We start from the raw sequence: 23,664 nt of genomic DNA, 5'->3' as shown, positions 1-23,664 counted from the left end.
AAGATTCTATCTGGTATCTATGTGACAATTAAAACACACTATATACACAAGTTTACATATTAAGACTTAAATTTACATTTTAGGTAAAATTTAAAAATCACTGAACTACCTGAATACAAACCATAAAACTTCCTCACAAAATGCTTTACCACTGCTTAAACGAATCTGATCTCAAAATATTTAGGCATTGCAAAGTGGGCAGTCTCACAGCTTATTCAAAGACTGCTTTGTGTCTGCTGGATATTACTACTCAAAATGCACTTTTAGGCATAAAGTCTATAATATAGGCCTTGAAGTCAAATACACAGGAGACTGTATCTGAGCTCTGTCATTCACTAGCTGTGTGATCCTGGGAAAGCCACTTTACCTTTTCTGAACTTCCATTTTCTCACCTACAAAACAATACTTACCTAAAGAGGTATTGTAAAGATAAAATGAGATGGTGCAAATGAATTAATGAATCTAGGTAATGATCGATGGCTAGCAACACTCAAAAAGAGACAACCAGAAATTACTTGCTTCCTAAAGGCAGTACCTATCCTTACAAACAAATAAAAAGCCAAAATAATAATAAACCTGAGCCTGATCAAGTCTCTGGATGTAACTAACAATTTACAGACAGTACAGTTAAGAGAGGAACATGTGAAATTACAGCTTCAGGAATCAATCAGAACATCCAGATTGTGGGAAATCCTACAGGGCAAACAACCAGGTCTCTTCAGCAAATGAATTGCAAGGAAAAACAATGAGACGAAAGGGGAACTTATAAATCAAAAGATACTTAAGAGATACATCCTCCAATTGCTATGTATCTACCTTATTGTAATTCTGATTTGATCTATAAAAAAATTATCAGTGAGACAATTAGAAATGTGAATACTGAATGGACATTTGATGACATTAAGGAACTATTAAATTTTTTAGGTGTGATAACGGTATTGTGAGTGTGTTTAAAGTGTCCTTATCATTTAGGGTTTACTGAAATCTTGGAATTTATTTCAAAATATTTTGTAATTAGGGGAAAATAAAGGGGCACAGATGAAACAAGACTGGCCATGAGTCAACAACTGTTGAAAACAGGCAATATGTATACTGGGGTTCATTGTATTATTCTACTTCTATATGTTTAAAAATTTCCATAATATAAAATTTTTAAAATGAGAGCATGTATATAAAATACCTGGTACAGTGCCTGGCAAATAGCAGGCATTCAGTAATGCCATTATCATTTTCGTCAACTCTGTGGTCCCTGTCTGTTCTGCTGGGCAACATTTTCTCAATTCATCTAAAGTTTATTTTGTGACTACATAGCAATACTCAGGACTCATGTAACCTTATCCAAGAAGATCAGTTGGGCTAAATAATCTTAGCTTAGCCTTAGAATTTGGCTTTCACTCAGGCTACACTAAAGCTTTTATACTGTGATTTCTTCCTGGTCAGGTTTGGCTAAGAACCATTACCAGAATAAAATCATAGCTTCCAGCACTAGACTGGATACTTAATTTTTAATGTCCATCTTCTGGGATTCTTCACCTTTTAAGACCCAGAGTTGCATTAAAAAGGTAATCCTATATTATATATAGGCTTTGGGATTTCTTTAAAAAAAAAGAAAAAGAAAAAGAAAAAGAAAAAGAAAAAGAAAAAGAAAAAGAAAAGAAAAGCTATGAGGCGAGCCCAACTGAGCTCATTTGTAAAAATTATCTAAAGCCATTCAGGATAGTAGGACAGGTCTAAAACAAAAAGCAATTTGTAATTCCCTCAACATGTTTCAGTCTCTACCCAGCCCAACAGGGAAAAATAAGACCTACTGTTTGACTTGGCCAACCATTGAGACCCGGGCTGACTCCAAATTTCGAATCTGACCGCTCTTCACGCTAGAAAAGTGAAAAGGGAGAGAGGAGGTTATTCAGCATCCATTTCATCATGTCATAGGGTCAAATGAATAATTTTGCAGATTCGGTGGAACCTCTACAAAGTTGTGTTTACCAATACAGCTTACTATGGAGATTATCACTACTTCCTACCTGGTTATTATGGCTACAAGCCAAGTAGTAAAAATTAAGTAAAGACATTCAAGCCATTTCAGTTCTGCAAACATTTACCAGGAGGATACAATGTGCCAGGCCTGTGCTCAAGAAGCACCTAATTCAGCGGGGAGAAAGAAACACAAACAGATAGTTTCAATACAATAAAGGCAAGGTTCAAAGGAATCACTTTATTCTGAATAAAGAGGTTAAAAAAAGCTCCCCAAATGTCCTGCCTAACCCGAAGGCAGAGGGCACTTTGTGAACAAAGGCACTGTGATGTGGAGAAGTCAACAGGATGAGGATTTTAGAGGACAGAGTGCAAGGAGAAGCAGGGGAGAGCAAAAGGGGAGTGTGAATGGGAGAAAGGGATAGGCAGGCAGTGACAAGATCCTAGAGGGCCTTGCATGCCATGATATAGAGTTCAGGAGCTTAGATGCTATTTTAATAGATTAATTTTCTCAGAATTGTCTACCTATGCATGCCTAAGGGCCAAGCAAAATGCTGCAAGTCCCAGGGGGAGCTGGAAACAATATCTGAAGCAGGCCACCAGAACACATTTCTTCTTTCTTTCCTTCCTTCCTTCCTTCCTTCCTTCCTTCCTTCCTTCCTTCCTTCCTCCCTCCCTCCCTCCCTCCCTCCCTTCTCTTCCTTTCCTTTCCTTTCCTTTCCTTTCCTTTCCTTTCCTTTCCTTTCCTTTCCTTTCCTTTCCCTTCCTTCCCCTTCCCCTTTCTTTTCTTTTTTCTTCTATCTTCCTTTCTTTCTTTTTTAAGATTTCCATCCATTTACTTGAGAGACAGAGAGTGACAGAGCATGAGAGTGGGGAGGGTCAAAGGGAGAAGCAGACTCCCCGCTGAGTAGGGAGCCTGATGTGGGACTGGATCCTGGGACTCCTAGATCATGACCTGAGCTAAAGGCAGACGCTTATCTGAATGAGCCACCTAGGTGCCCCCAGAACACATTTCTTTAAATCTACCTTTTTTAGCTTAAAAAATCATGTAAAATTTTAAAGGGCAACCCCTTAGATAATGACCTTGTTTCTTATTTTAATGATAGACACAATCAGAATGATTATTTCATTTTTCTACTACATATTGAATCTACAGAATTTACAAATACACCAGTATTTATAATCATATGCTCTGCTTTGATGACTGTTTAATATATAAAACACCTCTGTTCCTATTCAAGGCCAACCGTGGGCACGGTTCCCATCCCCTCTTGCTTATGAGGACCTTGCTTCCGGTGGTTATCCTGTGGGTCATTATGTTTTTTTCTAGTGGATATTATAAAACAGCTTTTGAAAACATTCTCAATCCCACTCACTACTAGATACTACCCCACTTCTCTGCTCTCCTATCCAACAAAACTTCTCAAAAAAGTTATTGTAAAAAAATTATCTTAAAGGAATCTTTTTTATTAAACATTACACAAGAGTGATTCTCCAATTTAGCTCATCGTCTTCTAACAAGTATATATAAGTATTTACTTAACATTTCCACTTAGATGTATAATAAGCATTTCAGCTTATCCAAACAAAAATCCTGACCTTTTACCTGCTCCCAAATCTACTTTGTCTCTACCATTTGCCCAGTTGCTTGGGCTAAAAACCTAGAAGTCATCCTTGCATGCTGTGCCTCCTCCCGCCTCCAACTCCCATTTCTCTGCTGATATCCAATCCATAAGGCAGTCCTATCAGTTCTACCTTCAAAATACATTCCAAATATGACATATTACTTCCCCTGTTGCCATCCTAGTCTATGCTTACCATCACTATTTTCCTATATTACTACAATTGCCTCTTTACCAATTTCCCGCTTCCATTAACACACCCGCTCCCTACTCCTTCCCCTTCCTCAGAGTAGCCAGAGTGGTGAAACCAAAACCCAAATCCTTATCTGTCCAACTTCAAAGCTTAGGCTTCTAAAGACGATAACCTACTGCCTCTCATTAGGATGACCAAGAAAGTAGAAGTGGGGATTCACTTCGCTTTAAATATTTACTGAATTAAACAGGTCGGCCTTGTGTTTCAACATCCTTTTTTCCCCCCATCTGGAATAGCACAATAGCCATGAGTCATGAACTTGATTCAGATATCCAGCAGAGTACAAAACAAAATCATGAAATACTTCATTGTATTCTTTCGGATTCTCAGGATCAGAAAGTGGGTTCTAAAAATCAGTGGCTCTCATATAACCCAAAACATTTTAACATACAACAAACAGAACCCTCTTCCTATCCCACATCTGCCACTAGAATCAAAACTCTATCTCTTTGGTCCACCATGACAGCCATGCTGGATTAAGTACCTATCTTCTGTAACTCTGTGCTTCCTTCATTGTGTTTACATATTTACTTGTTTGTATTCCCAGTTTCTTGACAACAGGAACTAAGCCTGATTCATCCCAGTTCTTTTTTTTTTTTTTTTTTTAAGATTTTATTTATTTATTTGACAGAGAGAGAGAGAGCCAGCAAGAGAAGGAACACAAGCAGGGGGAGTGGGAGAGGAAGAAGCATGCTCCTAGCAGAGCAGAGAGCCCGATATTGGGGTCGATCCCAGCACCCTGGGATCACGCCCTGAGCTGAAGGCAGACGCTTAATGACTGAGCACCCAGGCGCCCCATCACCCAGTTCTTAAATCAGGTACTGATACATCTTAGGTACTACCCCCCCCCCAAAAAAGTTCACTGAATAAAATTAAAAAGTTATTTGGACTCATCTTCTCACTTGTTACTGGGGAAGAAGGCAGGGTGCCTGAGGTACAGGCTGAACTGGCAGCAGCTACATTCTGAAATGCTGTGGCTGCCAAAGAGGGAGAGATCTTTGGTGCTTCTAAGAGAATAGGAATCCTGCATCTCAGCAGTATGAACAAAGGGAGATAGAAGCAACCTCACCAAATACAAACATCATTTTGGCAAGCCATATTTGGCATGAGACCCTCTGTCTTAGAAAAACTACCTAGGCTCTATTTATCAGGTCCTTCATTTCCACTTGATATCTCTGATTCAAAGAACAGATATGTCCTGCCTGCTAAGGCAGTCAGCAGTATGCTGTATGCTATATGGAAATACAAAAGAAATAGAGGATAGCTTCTGCCCTTACGATGTAGTTGAAAAGCATTAAGACAGACATGGAAATTGACAATATAAGCATATCTTTTAGGGGAGGATTAGAAGACTTAAGAGGTAAACAGTATAATATAATATAGACAGAGGGCTCTAGCAATTTGATTGATTGAGTGATCTGAGTATTTTGGAGGAGTTACAGAAAGGGTCTGGAAAAGGAACTAGAGATGATCTTAAAGAATAAGTAGGAAGATAGGATACTAAAGATATTTTATCCTGAGACTGATTACCTTGTGGGAGACACAGGGTGTTACTCATTTCTGAAATTTCACCCTTTAGCACAAAGTGTTTAATAAATATTTAGTCAAATAATTGATTGAATTAATGAATAAATTAACAACAAAATAGCCTTTACTTATGTGGAAGCCATAGCCAATTCTATCTACGATTTTTATGAAAACTATCCGTAACCCAAATAAAAACTGAGAAAGGAACCTATGCCCCTCCCTTCTGCTTCTCCACCATTTTCTCTGGAACACAGAAGGTGAATCTAGAACCATGAAGCGTCAGAAGTGGAAAAGGCCTTAGAGCCTCATTTAGTCCAGACTTTTACCTCAGAGATGGACATAGCTAGAGAGCAGATGATCCATAATTATTAAAATTCTAGGAGGTACTATAGTGTATTAGAAAAAGGATGGATTTTAGATAACTGGGCCAAGTATGAAATATTTAAATATTAAAACAATATTCTGCTCTTTACATAACTGTTTCCGCACATGATGTCACAATAAAGCTAAGGCTTGGAAACTGAACTATTTCTTTGAACTTGGTGCCTGAACTGATGAAAACGGACAGCTACAATCTAACATTTAAAATACAGACAATATAGATTTGTGGGTTACCTCCATTCAATGGCATTCTCCAGAGACTTGAAGGTTTTAGGACGACCGCGTAAGAAATTCTGCATGCTATTAAGTGCATCCATGGCTGTACCTAGATGTTAAACACATATTTTAACTACAGCACTTAACATATTCTAAGCATTTACACTTACTGGGGTAACCGTGTACATTTGCCCTCAATGAGAGCAGAATTCAGTGATGTTTTGGGGAAAAAAGATGCAGCTTAAGAAAATTCAGAAGACTGATGTGATAGTCAGCTTCTACGAGGGCCTCCAGTGCTTTTTGCCTCTTCATATTCACTCCCTTGTGTAGCCTTCCCACACTGAATAGGGGCTGACTTTTATAAGCAATAGTGTGACTTCTGAGGCTGCATCATAAAGGACATGGCAGCTTCTTTTTAAATGTTAAATAAAATTATGGAACATACATACAAATGAAAAATTATGTAGCCACAAAAGATATTTACAAAGAATTCTTGATGACATGGAAACTGATTATATGATTACATAATGTGGGGTATGGGTGAAATGGGGGAAGGTGTCAAAAGGTACAAACTTCCAGTTATAAAATAAATAAGTCTTGAGGATGTAATGTACAGCATAATGACTATAGTTAAAAATACTGTATTGTATATTTGTTGGTTTTTATAAAGATTTTATATATTTGAGAGAGAGAGAGAGCATGCATGCATGTGAGCAGGGGGAAGGGTAGAGGGAGAAAAAGAGAATCTTAAGCAGACTGTGCTGAATACGGAGCCCTACATGGGGCTTGATCTCATGACCCTGAGCTCATGCCCTGAGCCAAAACCATGAGTCGGCTGCTTAAGCAACTGAGCCATCTAGGCACCCCTGTATTGTATATTTGAAGGCTGTTAAGAGAGTAGATCTTAAAAGTGCTCATCACAAGAAAAAAATTTGTAATTATGTGTGGTGATGGATATTAACTACACATACTGTGGTTATCGTTTCACAGTATATACGTATATTGAATCATTACTTTATAATCCTGAAACTAACACAAAATTATATGTCAATTAAAAAATACTTGGGAGTGCCTTTGCTACAAAATAATGTAAGAAAAGGTATAAAGACGGAGGGACATAGTTCAAGATGAGTAGAAATCAACAATAAATTAAAACAAGATAATAATAATCTAGCATGGAGGTCTCTCATAAATCAACGATTTGATTTGGTCAGTACTAAGAAAACTTACCTTCTACAACGTCAATCATACAGAGACCCAGGAGGCTTGGCACCAGATTAGATGATGCTGTGTGGACTGCAATAGCACCCCCCATACTATGTCCAATCAGCATAATTGGAGGAGGGAGGTCCCCATACATGGCTTCAACCACATTGCCAACATCCCTGCAAAGAGAAGGAAAAAAAGCTGAGAATGCTCTCTGACAACACTGTAAAAATTATTTCCCTTCCTAACTCCTTCCTTTGGTCTGTAACTACGAGTCTTAAGACTGTAAAGGTCTACTGGGCCATCCTGCAAATATACCTATGTAAATCTCTTAATATGCCCCCCAGTATCTTTATATGTAGCCACACATCTAGCTCTTCTGATAAATGGGACTAAGAACCAAAATTTTCTTTTTCCTTTTTTTTTTTTTTTAAGATTTATTTATTTACTTGAGAGAGATCACGAGCAGGAGGGGCAAAATGAGAAGGAGAGGCAGAGAATCTCAAGCAGACTCCGTGCTGAGTGTGGAGCCCGACAGGAGCTCAATCCCATGACCCTGAGATGATGACCTCAGCCAAAATCAAGAGTCAGATGCTTAACCAACTGAGCTACCCAGGTGCCCAAGAACCCAAATTTTTTGATTTTCATTTATATCACACTTTCACAGTTCCACATATTTCGTACAATTATATATACCTTTATTTTAAACCTAAGCCTAAAACTAGACAAATAATGTAAGCACCCTATGCCTCAGTTTCCCCAACTATAAAACAGGAAAACAATTCTATTAAGCATTATAATGTAGTAAAATTTGGAGTCACAAGATGAATTGCAGCCCCAGTTTAATTTTTATTATGTGGCCTTGAATTACTTATTTAATCTCTCAGACAGTTTCGGTTATCTATAAAATGAAGATAAGAATGTGATTAACAAGAAAAAAAAAAGATTATGATTTACCATTCCAAATTGCCTTGAAGATTAACTGAAACAGTGAATGAAAACTACTTTGAAAAGTGTAAATGCTATACAAATGTTAATTACTTATAATTTGTCATGTAAGGTTATTTGAAGTATGAACATAAGTCTAAGTATAATGTTCTGAGAAACAACATGTTCAGAGCTAATTTTTTATTGGCTTCTGTCCTAGTCTTTAATTATGAGTGGATCCGTTTAAAAAAGTCAAACCTTAAAGTTCTGAAAATGAGAATTGAAGTAGGAACTTGGGTTTCATTTGTCTATAGGCCCTCTTCACTAGGCAATAGGCAGATATGATATGTTTTTAGAGACCACTGGCTCTACTGTCTTCTTTGGGGAGTGGCTGAGTCAATTAACTTCAAAAGACCGTTTTGTCTTTGCTGGGTGTTATTATATACCTCAAGCACCCACACAGTGTTACCCAGATACAGCAGATGTGCATATAGGAACACAGCCTTTTGAAGATGATTTCCAGGGTATTCAGAATGGCAAAGACAAATGCTATTAATTATTTCAGAAGGAATTATTGTTAAAAATCTCATAAAACAATTACAGATGTGAATAGGGTAGCTGTAGCATCTGCAGACAATCTGAATGGGAGATAAGGAGGCTCTGCCTAATTTTATAAGTGAAAAAAGTAATAGTTTAATATTCCTGTGGAGTTAAATTTAAAGTTAAAACTTTTGGTTAGTAACAACTATAATAAAGTAAAAGGATGTTACAGAAGATTATCTAAGTACAGGTCTCCTTAAAATGCTCAGTAACTGAGTTGCATGGGTTCTGTGATATCTGCTTCATGCATGTGTGAAGGTGGACAGGGTCTGAAACAAACCAACTCCATAATGTATCTAAGCCTAGGAAAGGTATATTTCATCCAGGTAAAAAGTAGTTATGATCAATCACTTGATCCTTTACCACTAGGAGAAATTTATTCTTATTAAGGTTAGCCAAACTACCAAGATTAGTGCCTTGAGATATGTTCTGAAGTTCCAGAAAAATAAAACAAAGATGAAGTAGTAGATGTTATCTATAAAACTAGCCTGTAACTGGACATACCACAGTTTTGGCAGAGGCTTTATAAGGAGATTCTAGGGGCGCCTGGGTGGCTCAGTCGTTTTAAGAGTCTGCCTTCAGCTCAGGCCATGATCCCAGGGTCCTGGGATCAAGCCCCGAATCGGGCTCCCTGCTCAGCAGGAAGCCTGCTTCTCCCCTCGCCCACTCCTCCTGCTTGTGTTCCCTCTCCCGCTGTGTCTCTCTCTGTCAAATAAATAAAATCTGAAAAAAAAAAAAGGAGATTCTATCATGCTTATTAATACTGGGTTCATTTCCTGAGAAGCAATATAGCATATCACAGACATAACAGAAAAAGAATATCGGAGCAACCTGAGCTCAAATCTTGGTTCTTCTACTTTCAGTGGAATTGGCTCAGGTTCTGAAGTTGATACACAAGGCAAAAGTTGTGCTGTCAGTACTATGTGAAAATCCCATTAATTGTCCATTAAATATGCCCATTTTGAGATTTGTTTCAGAGTGACTGAATTTAGAAATCATATAAATGTTTTATTGCTCTATTTCACAAGAATCCAAATTATTGGCTCTTCTGATTCTTGGTTATCACCTTCATCATTCTAGATAGTCTTAATTATCTATTTTTTTTTTTACTTTTGTTAAAAGCTGTCAGTTTATTGTCTCTCGGCTCCAATTCACCCTTCATTGCATATTCTCCCAAATTGGATCTGAGGCCTTTAAATAGTTTTTCCTTTCCAGCTGGCATGATGTTAGGCTTTATCAGTAGAGGGCGCAAGAGACACACTGCAGAAAGAAGGTTTTGCTCCTGGTTCCTGTGCATTACTCGACAAGCTCCTGAAGCCTGTGCTCCTCTGGCACCCAGGTCCTGCAGCATGGGAAGTCCCACAGCACAACAGCTTCCCTTGTGCCCAAATCCTGCAGCACAGGTGGTTTCTCCAGCATACCATCCCCCCATGCCCAATTTTTTCCCTAGCCTTATTGAGGTAAAATTATCATATAAAAAATGATTAAAAATTGGCATATATATTTGTATATCTGTGTTACCATCACCATGATTAATAAACACTTCCAGAAGTTTCTTTGTGTGTGAGTGTGGGTATGGTAAGAACACTTAACATGAGATCTACCCTCCTAACAATCTTTTAAGTACACAGTTCCCTCATTAAGTACAGGCACTATGTTGTTTAGTAGATCTCTGGAACCACCCTCAATATTTTTGTTGCAGAGTACCTCTGGTGAGACAGCTCTCTGTGAACAGCTTTCCCTGCACCCTAGAGGGCAGATATCTGGCAGAGTTCTGCCAACATGGCATCCAAGTGACTTCTCTGTCTTCAATAAGCCACAGTCATGACCTCTACAACGAGGTCTAAATCTCAACCTCTTCCATCAGTGTTCCATCTCTGCCCAAGGGGATTGTGGCAGCTGCTTACATCTGCTATTCTTATGTTCTTTCTTTTTTGAAACAATTTTCTAGATTTATTGAGGTATAACTGATAAATAAAATTGTAATATATTTAAAGTGTACAATGTGATGATGTGATATATGGATACATTGTGAAATGACTCCCACAATCAAGTTAATTAAACATATATTCTTTAATATTCTCTCTACTTCTCACTAGTAATTTCCATTACTCCAATTCCCTATTACAGTTAACAAATCTTCATATTAAACTTGCCCTGTTCAAATTCCTATGTGGTTTTTTTTCCCCTGATTGTCCCAGACTGATACACTATTAGGCAATGTATCCTTAAAATACCCAATTAATTCCTCAAATTCCTGTGGAACGTCATCCAAGCCATCATAACTCTTTGGCAGCCTGGCCACTGAGATATATCTCACTTTTTTGTCAGTAGTCAGAAAACCCTCTAAATCCTTAAAAATTGTTCACAAATCTTTCTATAGGTATCACCAACATACTTAATTATTTTGGACTTTATTGTTCTCACATTACAAAGGCATTAGGAATAACTCAGAGAACAGATTCTTAGCTCCCTTTTCATGGTTTCTCAGGAATATGTTCATTGAATGGAATGGTATCATACATTGTTATTTCTCTGTCTTTCTCTCTGCCAAGCACTACAGTTGAATGACCACAACTCTCTCTACTAACTGTGTGACCTCATACAGTTATTCAATCTGAGTTAGTGTCCTCGTTGGTTTAAAAAAAAAAAAAGATAATATCTGCACTACAGAATTAATAATGTGGATAATTAAAATAAATAACTTAAATAATTTATTCTTTTTTTAAAAAAAGATTTATTTATTTTAGAGAGAGAGTGCAGTGGGGGGGGGGAGAGAATCTCAAGTAGACTCCCTGCTAAGCGTGGAGCCTGACATGGGACTTGATCTCATGACTCTGAGATCATGACCTGAGCTGAAACCAAGAGTTGGATGCTTAACCAACTGTGCCACCCAGGCGTCCCAATAAATTATTTATTCTTAATAAATACCCAATATACACTTAATAAAGCCTGGAAGACAGCACACAAATAGCACCTACAATAAACCTATAGCCACATGAGTTTGAGTTCTGAAGGGAAACACAGTTTACTCTTGGATTAAAGCCGCTAAAGTAGGAACAGACAAGATATTTTTGGCTAAAGTTGGTCAAATACTTCAGAGACCATGTATTAAAGCAGGGTAGTTAGAAGAATCCTGTTTACAATACAGGTCAGTGGTTCCCAAACACCAGTCACAGGACTGACTGCATAAGATTTCTTTATATAGCTTTATCAAAATATAAATAAATGCCCAGATCCCCCTGGTAGAAACACTAATTCAACACGTCTGGGATAAGGCAAAATCATCTGTATTTTAATCACTTCTTAAGTGATTCTAATGAGTGACCAGGTCTGAAGCCATTGTATATACTGCCACCATCTTGTACTTTTGAGGTCCAGGGTATAATTAATTATTCTTTAATACCTTGTTCTTGTCCTACTAAGAAGCTGGACAAAGAACGTGGGCAGGATACCTTAAGAACATCTTACAAGATAGGGCCTTTTGTATACATTCACTTTCCAAGCGTAAGTTCCCAATAGATATCGAGATTCTATTCAACTCTGTCAATAGAAGAAAACTTTGCAAAAGGCAACACAAACTCAAAGAATTTTCAATTGCTTTATGTGAGGACTATAACACTGAATATATCAAGAAAGATGGAGGTTTCTTTCAAGTTTAAATACTAAGGAGACACCAAATGCAGAGGAAAGACAACACAAGTAAAATTTTCTCTACACTAATTATTGTCCAACAATCTCACTAGGAGAGTAATAGTTATACTATCATTTATAATAGAAATGGAAGCCAGGTGACGTATAAACAATATTACATTACTTACTTTGCCATTGTTTCTGCAGACAGGTCTTCAGAATTCTTGACTTTTGTTTCACCTAAAAAGAAAATATTTAAAAAATAAAATTCCTAGTGAGAGGAATTATAAAAGCAAGAGTATTCTCTTTCAAAAAATCTCATTTTGGGGAATGAAATGCAGACTTTATAATTGTGTAGGATGGGCTTAGCAAGGATTTTCTATGTTACAGATGCATCTTTATAGTTGGCCACCTTAAGGAAGACGTAATTCCAGTAGCCTAGCAAAGACTTATCCATATTCCTTATACATCACCAGCATCAGAATTTGGTTACATTAAAGGACATTTTTAAAAGCTAAATAACAACATATATGTGTGTGTGTGTGTATTCATAAAATACCTTTTATAGAAACTAAGACTTCCCTCAAAGAGCCCAAAAGGAACAGGTAAGGTTATTTTGTGGCCAAACTGAAATTTGTAATACTTAACACTATTCAAAGGGATTGGCAAATATATCATTGAATCAGTGACTAATCAAGAACATCACTCACCATGACCTCGCAGATCTAAAGCCACAATCCTACACTGAACCCTACTAATGATCGCCGCCTAGGAAGATAAGAAAAATCTGGGTTAGCAAATCTTTCCCCGTCACCAATGATAACTTTGTTGAATGAACTGCCATCAGAATTCAAGAATCTCAAAATAATCAAAGGAAGACGTTTCACTTTTTTTTCTTATTTCAGTACAGCTGACATACATTGTTACATTAGTTGCAGGTGTATAACACAGTGATTTGACAAGTTTGTTATGACATTATGTTATGTTCACCACATACAACACTATTACAGTATCATTGACTATATGCTGTGCCTTTTATTCCTGTGACTTACTCAGTCCCTAACTGGAAGCCTGTATCTCCCACTCCCCTTCACCCACTTTGCCCATGCCCCCATCTCCACTCCTCCGGCAATCATCAGTTTATTCTATTTATAGCTCTGATTCTGCTTCTTGTTTGTTAATTCATTCTTTTTTTAGATTCCACATATGAATGGCATCATACGGTATTTGTCTTTCCCAGTCTGACTTATTTCACTTAGCATAATACCCTCTAGATCTAAACATGTTGTCATAAATGGCATGATCTCATTCTTTTTTTATGGCTAATATTATGGTATTATGGTAATATTAGCCATAATATTCATAATATATTATTATTAGCTAATATTATGAATATTATGGTAATATTCCATTGTGTGATATATCACATCTTCCTTATCCATTTGTCTAGTGATGGACACTTAGGTCACTTCTATATCTTGGCTATTGTAAATAATGATGCAATAAACTTAGGGGTGCATATATCTTTTCAAATTAATGTTTTCATTTTCTTTGGGTAAATACACAGGAGTGGAATTATTGGATATATGGTATTTCTACTCTTAATTTTTTGAGGAACCTCCATACTGTTTTCCACAGCAGCTATACCAATTTACATTCCCACCAACAGTATACAATAGATACAGAAAAGGCATTTGACAAAATTCAACATCCATTCATGACAAAAACTCTCAACAAAGTGGGTTTAGAAGGAACATGACTCAATATAATAAAGCCCAAATATGAAAAACTACAGCTAACATCATACTCAATGGTAAAAAAAGCTGAGAGCTCTTCCTCTAAGATCAGGAACAAGACAAAAATGCTCACTCTTGCCACTTTTGTTCAACAGAGTACTGGACGTACTAGCCACAGAAATCAAATTATATTCCCACTAACAGTGCACAAGGGTTACCTTTTGTCTACAGTCCTTCCGATGCTTTTCTCTTGTCTTTTTGATAATAGCCATTCCAACAGTTGTGACGTGATAATTCACTGTGGTTTTGATTTGCATTTTCCTGATGATTAGTGATGTTGAACATCTTTGCATGTACCTGTTGGCCAGTTGTATATCATCTTTGGAAAAATGCAAATTCAAGTCTTTTGTCCATTTTTAACTGGATTTTTATTGTTATTGAGTTACATGGATTCCTTACATATTTTGGATATTAAGCACTTATCAGATAGATGGTTTGCAAATGTTTTCTCCCATTCTGTAGGTTGCGTTTTCATTTTGCTGATAGTTTTCTTTCTTTTTTTTTTTTTTCTTTTGGCTACACAGAAGCATTGGGGTTTGATGTACTTCCACTTGTTTCTTTTTGCTTTTGTTGCTTGTGTTTTTGCTGTCATACCCAAAAAATCATTGCCAAAACCAATGTCAACGGGCTTTCCCCCTATGTTTTCTTCTAGTAGTTTTATAGGTTCAGGTCTTATATTTAAATCTTTAATCCATTTCAAGTTAATTTTTGTGAGGGATTACAAGTAATTTTTGTAAGATAGGAGTCCAATTTCATTCTGCATGTGGTTATCCAGTTTTCTCAACACCACTTATTGAAGAGACTATGCTTTCTCCATTGAGTCTTCTTGGCTCCCCTGTCAAATATTAATCATAAATGTGTAGCTTTATTTCTGAGGTCCTGATTCTGTCCCATTGGCCTATGTGTCTATTTTTAAGCCAGTACCATACTGCTTTGATTACTATAGCTTTGGATTCAAATATGAAATCAGGAATTGTGATGCCTGGCTTCTTCTTTCTAAGGATTGTTTTGGCTATTCAGTATCTTTTGCTGTTCTACACAACTTCAAGGAATTTTTTTTCTATTTCTGTGGAAAGTGTCATTGGAATTTTGACAGGTATTGCATTGAATCTGTAGATGGCTTTGGGTAGTATGAACATCTCAACAATATTAATTCTTCTGATCCATGAACATGGGGTACCTTTCCATTGTGTCTTCTTCAATTTCTTTCATCAATGTCTTGTGATTTTCAGTACACAGATCTTTCACCTCCTTGCTTAAATTTATTCCTAAGTATTCTATTTATTTGCTATCGTAAATAGGATTGTTTTCTTTTTCCGATGGTTCAATGTTAGTGTAATAAACCACATTTAAAAAATCAGCTAGGGGTGCACCTGGCTGGCTCAGTTGGAGGAGCATGCAACTCTTGATCTTGGAGTTGTGAGTTCAAGCACCAAATTGTGGGTAGACATTATTTAAAATAAGTTAATAAAACTTTTTAGGACTCACCTAGAAAAGCAAGTCTGTTTCTACTTTTATTACTCTAATGAATATCTTTAAAGAGAATAATAGACTGAAATTCTACTATACTTTGCTATTTGTTACTGAAAGCTAATTTATAAGAGTTAATTAACACAGTTTGGTGGTAGTAAAGCCTTCAATGCCAAAACAAATCTGTATTCTGGAAATAAAATTAAGTGGCAGGGCGCTTGGGTGGCTCAGTCGGGTAAAGCATCTGCCTTCAGCTCAGATCATGATCTCAGGGTCCTAGGATTGAGCCCCGCATCGGGCTCCCCACTCAGTAGGAAGTCTCCTTGTCCCTCTGCCTCTGCCCTTCCTCCTGCTCATGCTCTAATAAATAAAAAATCTTTAAAAAATTAAGTGGCAAAGATACTGTCAAATTAGCTTTATTGCTTTACATTTTAAAAAAGGAAAATATTCATTTGAATGGAGTAATTGTCAATTCCAACTTTATCTTGAAAGCAATAATTTATGATCTATGTGCCTGTCATTAAACACTGACAATAATGTAAAAAACAGCTTTCCATTCCCTTATTTAACAAATCTTTCTATACTACATCTTTTTAAAATCTGGCACCAATTGAGTAATGTGGTTACAGTATAAAAAAGATGGGAAACATTCCTGCTCTCATAATGTTTACATCCTAGTGTGGCAAATGCAGACTAGAAAACAATGAAAGAACTAAATAAATTCAGAGAGTAACATGTTTTATAAATAATGAAAAAGTGTCAGAGCATGTCCATAATAATTATTCTCTTTAAAGGTATTCATTAGAGTAACAGAAGTAGAAACAGACTTGCAAATGGCAAGATTTCATTCTTTTTGATGGCTGAGTAATATTCCTGTGTGTGTGTGTGTGTGTGTGTGTGTGTGTGTGTGTGTGTACACATCTTCTTCATCCATTCATCCATCAGTGGACATCTAGGCTCTTTCCATAGTTTGGCCATGTGGACACTGCTGCTATAAACATTGGGGTGCATGTGCCCCTTCCAATCACTATGTTTGTATCCTTTGGATAAATACTTAGTAGTGCAATTGCTGGGCCATAGGGTAGCTCTATTTTTAACTTTTTGAGAAACCTCCATCCATCCTGTTTTCCAGAGTGGCTGCACCAGTCACTCTGGAAAAGGGTTTCCCTTTCTCCACATCCTCACCAACATCTGTTGTTTCCTGAGTTGTTAATCTTAGTGATTCTGACAGGTATAAGGTGGTATCTCCTTGTAGTTCTGATTTATATTTCCCTGATGCTGAGTGATGTTGAGCATTCTTTCATGTGTCTATTAGCCATTTGTATGTCTTCTTTGGGGAAGTGTCTGTTCATGTCTTCTCATTTCTTGACTGGATTTTTTGTTTTTGGGGTGTTGAGTTTGATGAGTTCTTCATAGATTTTGGATACAAGCCCCTTATCTATTCCCATTCTGTTGGTTGTCTTTTAGTTTTGTTGACTGTTTCCTTTGCTGTGCAAAACCTTTTTTTCCTGATGAAGTCCCAATAGTTCATTTTTGCTTTTGTGTCCCTTGCCAAGATTTATTTATTTAAAGGAGAGAGAGAAAGCGTGCATGTGCACACAAGGAGGGGAGGGGCAGAGGCAGAGAATATTCAAGTAGTCTCCCCACTTAACATGGAGCCCATTATGGGGCTCGATCTCATGATTCACAAGATCATGACCTTAGCTGAAACTGAGAGTTGGATGCTCAACTGACTGAGCCACCCAGCCACCCTGCTTTTTGGGTAGTTTTTTGATTACTGATTCAATTTTTTTTCCTTGTAATTGGTTTATTCAGATTTTCTATTTCTTCCTAGTTCAGTTTTGGAAGATAGTATGTTTCTAGGAATTTATCCATTTATTCTATGTTGTCCAGTTTGCTGCATGCAATTTTTCATAGTATTTTCTTATAATCCTTTGTATTTCATGTGGTATCAGTTTTTACCTCTCTCTCATTTCTGATTTTACCTATTTGCATCCTTTCTATTTTTTCTTGATGAGTCTGGTAAGGATTTGACAATTTTGTTTATCTGAAATTTTCAAAGAACCCACTCTTAATTTCATTGCTTTTTTATTGTTCTTTTAGTCTCTACATCTTGTACTTCTGCTCTGATCTTTATTATTTCCTTTCATCTGCTCACCTTGGGCTTTGTTTGCTCTTCTTTTTCTAGTTCCTTTAGGTGTAAGATTAGACTGTTTTGAGTTTTTTTCCTTGTTTCTTCAGATAGGCCTGCATTGCTATATAATTCCCTCTTAGAACAGCTTTTGCTGTGTCCCAGAGATTTTATGGCTTTTACTTCTTGTGGTTAACTTTTATTTTTTTTTTATTTTTTATTTTTTTAAAGATTTTATTTATTTATTCGACAGAGATAGAGACAGCCAGCGAGAGAGGGAACACAAGCAGGGGGAGTGGGAGAGGAAGAAGCAGGCTCATAGCGGAGGAGCCTGATGTGGGGCTCGATCCCAGAATGCCGGGATCACGCCCTGAGCCGAAGGCAGATGCTTAACCGCTGTGCCACCCAGGCGCCCCTCTTGTGGTTAACTTTTAAAAGTTAAACTGCCCCAACATCATATATGAATGTTCTTAAGGTTTGTTTTTTTAATTCAGTAGTTTAATCCATTTGGATTGTTATTTTTGTTGTATATTAAATTTTGTTTTATATATGGGGTTATTTCTTTATTCTTTCTCCAAATACCACACCATTGATAGTTTGAGAATATCTTTTGATACGTGAGAGGGCAAGTCCCTTCTCACTCTTTTCACTCTTTTTCAAAATTATCTTGGTCATCACTGGGCATATATTCTTCTGTGTATATTTTAGAGTTTGTTAATCAAGTCTCATGAAAAATACAACTGAGATTTTAACAAGTTTATCAGATTCATACAGGAACATGATTTACTTGCCTATTCAGTGAAGTTTATCCTTCTGTGAAGTTTAATGTTTTCTCCATAAATGTCTTACATTTTTTAAAAATAAGGCTTATTCCCAGATATTTTATAGTTTTGTTGCTCTTATGAATAGGATCATTTTTCCTGTCATATTTCCAAATTTAGAAAGTGCTAATACTTAGAAAAGGCAGATTTTAAGATACTGACTTTGTAAACTCTGGCTTAACTAGTAGTTTGTCAGCTGGTTTTCCAGGAAGACAATATTTTAAAATAATGACAATTCTCATTCTTTTCAAACTTTTAAACTCATTTTTCTTTCTAGTTTTATTGTTTGGCCAGAACCTCCAATATAAATGTTGGAAAAAGCATCCTTATCTTGTCCCTGACTTTAAAGGAACGTGTCTAATGTTTCACCACTAAGTATATTTATATAATTTTCTGGTATATAATAAAGTTAAGGAAGTTATTCACCTATTCCCAGTTGCCAAGAGTTTGCAAACTGAGTACTGTATTTGATCAAGACCTTTTTTGGTATCAAGTGAACTGAGAGATTAATTACACTGATAACATTTTCTAATGCTGGACCACTCTCAGATTTCCTATGATAAAACCTAGTTGGTTACAGTGTATTATTATTTTACTATGTTACTGGATTCAATCTGCTGTTATTTAGGATTTTGCATCTATTTTATAACTGAAATTGATTCCTAGCTTTCCTGAATTTTTGTGGCCTAGTTTTGGTATTAGACTGATGCTACATTCATAAATAAATTGGGTGGCTTAAAACAGTACTATTCTAAGTATTGTTTTTACATGGTGAAAAAATTTAATTAAACATTCTCCTTCTGGGGAGAAATTAACATTCCATAAGATATCAGATATTTAGAATTGTGTAATACAAGAAAAGCTTTTTAACTAGTCTGCCTGCCTCCATCTGTGTCTCTGGCCCAATCCATTAGGTATAGTATGTTGATTAACAACCTTCAATAACTTATTGCCTAAAACAGTGACACTCAGTTAGACGTAGGTAGAGGTCTATCAAAATATTCAACTTCCCAGAACTTTCCAGTCTGGATGTGTTTGTGATTATTTCAAGCGAAACATGCTTTCCATATCCCCTCCCTAATTTTGACATGCCTAAGATATATTTAATGTGGCTATGGATGTGGAAGTGTTTAAAAACAGTTCCCTCTACTATTACCCCGAACTAAAGACAGGGTGTAATTCCCCAGCCTGGTATAAAAGGCCCTCCCATAATTCTGCCCCTGTGATCTCTCTAGTCACTTCTTTTCCTGTTCCCCACCCTCATACTTTAGACTCAAGCTACTTATAATTTCCAGTACATACTTCATTGTTACAGTCTTCACTGCTTTTGCATTTCTCTCTCCTTCGAATGCCTTCTTTACTAATTCAACTTTTATTCAGTCTTCAAAACCTAGTTCAGATGTCCTCTTTCTTAATGAAACTTTCCTTATGGTACCCTCAGTCATCACCAGAGTTCATCATTCCTTTCTCTGATACTTTTCTATCTTGTATATAGATGCTATAAATATATCTAAAACTGAGTGCTTGAGTCAAGCACTTTATCAAGAGGCTCATATCTTTTGCTTATTCTATTTCCCTATTGACTTAGGTGGCGTTATACCCATTTTACAGATTGAGAAACTAAAGCTTGACAGATTAAGCTGTTTTGAGATTCAAACACATTTGTTTGGGATGAAAGCTTAATTTTTTTGTGTTATTTGTATACATGTACCATCTTCATTTCTCCTATTCCTCATTAGACTTAAAACATCGTACAAACAAGAGGATAGGATGTGTTTAATTCTCCACTGTATCCATAGCACCTAACATAATGCCTGGTACAAAGCAGGGATTTAACAGGTTATTTCCTGATTAGTTGATCTTATTAACAAGTGAATTCTCATTTTTCTATCCTTAGTAATCCAGCACAAAACCTGGATTATAGAATATACTCAGTAATTATTTTCTAATGTGAACTGAATTAGCCAGAAGAAGAAACAGAAATCAGCAGACACTTCAGATTCAATTCACACTTGGTTGGTTCCAGGTCCCTCAGAGTTAACCAAAGCTGAAAACAACTGAACACTGGCAAAATCTAGCCTTCTGAGGCTGCACGTGCTAATGAGATACCACTGCCCCTCTCCTGTTATCAGACTTCAATTTCTGCTTAGTTCTGGATTCTCCAACAGCAATTAGGCCAGTCTGTTATACCCAGTACTTGCTGATGGGTGAAGGCTACAGAGTCCTAAGTATAACCCACTAAATATGATCATTATAGTACCAACTATAGTAACAACTACTTTATTGGATATAACCAAGGTATAAAGGATTCCAAAAAATTAATTTTCTAGAAACCTAAAGCCAATCCTTTAAAACACCATAATTTCTATTAGTTACAACTCTTTGCTAGTTCCACAAAAATACTATATATATATGTGTGTGTATATATATATATTTTTAAATATCCTTTTCTCCTGTTACTAAAGCCAAAGTAGAAATGCTTTCTCTTGATAGCTATGAGGATTTCTTTGAGTGACTCTCTGGGTCACCCTCCAAAAAAAAGAAAACTACAAAACACTTAGATGGAAAATGAGTTCTATTCAGGTCCAGGGATTTTACAGAATGATGGATAAGAAGAACTCTGAAAGATACATTCATAATTAAATCCTGTAATATGCACTGTACTAGTACACTACTGAGATGATGCTTACTTTCCCTCTGTAGAAGTCCTGAGCTGCTTTGAAATATTCCTAATCATTAGAAGCTCTGCCTTACGTGTGTCAAAAATGTCTCTATGGTTTCTGCCCTGAGTCTCGACACTTCAATAGTACAGAACCAGTCTTCAGAGAAACATGCACACTGGAGACAGATATAGGTAGGTCTGAGTTTTGGTACTGTCACTGGCTGTGATTCCTCTAAATTTCAATGTTCTCATCTGCCTAACCTCATAGAAATACAGAAAGGATTAAATGGGATCATGGACATAAGCACTTACCACAGTAACTGGCATCTAGTAAATGTTTAAAAGATGTGGTTGACTTTTTAAAAATTATTATAGCTGAAGGCAAATATTACACCTCCCAAGTCTTTCCTTTTTTCAGGCCAAACATTTTCAGTTCCGTCAACTGTTCCTTGACTGCTATGGTTTCAAGTACTCTAATCATGGCTGCTCCTTCCTGGACAAGTTCCAGTCTGCCAGTGTCCCTTCAACTTGTGGTATCCAGAACTGAATACAAATTTTCAACTGAATAGAAACTTTTTCCTTTGAAAATAGTTTCTATTAAAGAAAAAAAATCTTTAAGTATAAAAGTAGTAAGATACATACAATTGAAAAACAAAACCTAGAAAATAGAAAAACAGAAAAAAATCACTCAGCTTATTTCCATAGTGTCCAGGAGAATTGTTATTTATATTTTTAAAAAGATTTTATTTATTTGACAGAGAAGAGAGCAAGACAGAGCAAGCATAAGCAGGGGAGCTGCAGATAGAGAGGAAGAAGCAGGCTCCCCACTGAGCAGGGAGCCCGACATGGAACTTGATCCCAGGACCCTGGGATCATGACCTGAGCTAAAGGCAGACACCTAACTGACTGAGCCACCCAGGCGCCCCCAGAGAATTGTTTTTTAAACATTGCATAATATTATGTCTTATAGATACACCCAGTTTATTTAACCATTTACTTATTGTTGGGCATTGGAATTGCTAATTTTAGACAAATAGCTTTTTGTGTATTTGGTATTATTTCCTTAGAACAGATTCCTAGAAGGACAACGTCTGTGTCAAACGGTATAAATATACTGATAATTCAATCAAAGTGCTAAATTACTTTCCAAGAGAGCTCTATTTGACACTAAAGAAAGGAACAATGAAGTAGGAGTTGGAAGATGTGATTTCTAGTCCCAACGTTTGAAAGTATTTTTCTAATGCCTTTGCCAACACTAAGAATTAGTTTTGGAAAATATTAATTTGATATCTAAAAAAAAAAAAGATAACTCCTATGTGAATCATATCTGACTACTAGTGAGGATGAACTTTGTCATGTCTGGTTGTCCTCCATGGACCGTGTCTTCATGTCCTTTGGTTTTGCATATCCTGTGTCTGGGATTTTTCTAACCATGTTACATAACTTCTTTATGTAAATAACTTACTGACATTTGATAAAGCCTTTAGAATGATTACATCTTTTCTGTTTTCTCAAACAGGATACAATGAACAAAATTTATCCTTTTCTTAATTGTTCAAGGTCAGTTTTAACTTATTCAAGGAATAACTATTGAGCACCAATCCGAGACAGGCCATGTGTGCTGTCCGATTAAGAGTGAATAAGGCACGGTTCCTGCTGTCAAGGACCTCATGATCTAGCATCAAAAATATCAATCACAGTTGTTCATCTCTTCCTTTGGCTGTCAGTATATTTGTCCTCCTGCTATGCTAGTGTCTTTTTGTTTCTATTTTACTACAGTATTTTACCAATTATCATCTGGGTGAATGTCTGAGGGTCATTCTGCCTCTCATGATCATAAGGTGCTTGGGCTTATTCCTGCCGTTTGCCACGGCTGCCTTCTGGATCATATGCTAGTACTTACAAAAATATGACCTCTGGAGCCAAATCAATTGCCAAAGCACTAACTTTTACATAGCCATTTTTATTTTCAAAGCACCGTTACATATAAACTCATTCAGTGGGCTGGTACGCTGTCAGGAATAGCAACAACAAAAAAGGGCAGATAAATTTAACCAGCAGAAGTCCAAGCTACTAAGCTCAGTGGTAAGGAATTTCCTTGATTATACAAGTAAATCAGGTAAACAATTGGGACATAACGACCTAACTATAAAAGACTTTCATAAAGTATGGGACACTAATAGATGTTTTAGAAAAAAGGAATTGAGTGGTCAAATACATTTGGAGGACACAGTTGAAATGAAATAGATTTATTTAGAAGAACATCCTAAAGGCTTTAATAACATACTGATATATAGTGAATTTCTGACAGAAATCAGAGAAAGATAAACATTTCTTAAACTCATTTAATCACAAAACCCTATTTCATTAATATCTTATGGAATTTGTAATCTGTAGACTATACTTTGGTAAAAGAAGAACTAGAGATTTCCTCTATAATAACAC

The 23,664-nt window shown here is 36.5% G+C and overlaps 1 protein-coding gene across 1 annotated transcript in view; it reads right to left on the bottom strand.

Annotated features, from left to right (window-relative positions):
- The window catches only part of PPME1 (protein phosphatase methylesterase 1), a 72,798-nt gene that overhangs the window by 17,381 nt on the left and 31,753 nt on the right, over window positions 1-23,664 (bottom strand). The window contains exons 4-8 of the mRNA XM_045816183.2: window positions 13,050-13,107; window positions 12,528-12,579; window positions 7,204-7,358; window positions 5,992-6,082; window positions 1,809-1,874 (exon numbers count right to left, since the gene is read on the bottom strand). Of these exons, the coding sequence (XP_045672139.1) occupies window positions 1,809-1,874; window positions 5,992-6,082; window positions 7,204-7,358; window positions 12,528-12,579; window positions 13,050-13,107 (422 nt within the window). The remainder of the gene's footprint in view (window positions 1-1,808; window positions 1,875-5,991; window positions 6,083-7,203; window positions 7,359-12,527; window positions 12,580-13,049; window positions 13,108-23,664) is intronic.

Source organism: Ursus americanus, chromosome 16 (assembly GCF_024610735.1).
Source record: "Ursus americanus isolate L20-20 chromosome 16, mUrsAme1.1.p, whole genome shotgun sequence".
NCBI lineage: Eukaryota > Metazoa > Chordata > Mammalia > Carnivora > Ursidae > Ursus > Ursus americanus.
The sequence above is the reverse complement of the archived record's forward strand: the minus strand, read 5'-3'. Positions and strand labels throughout refer to the sequence as shown.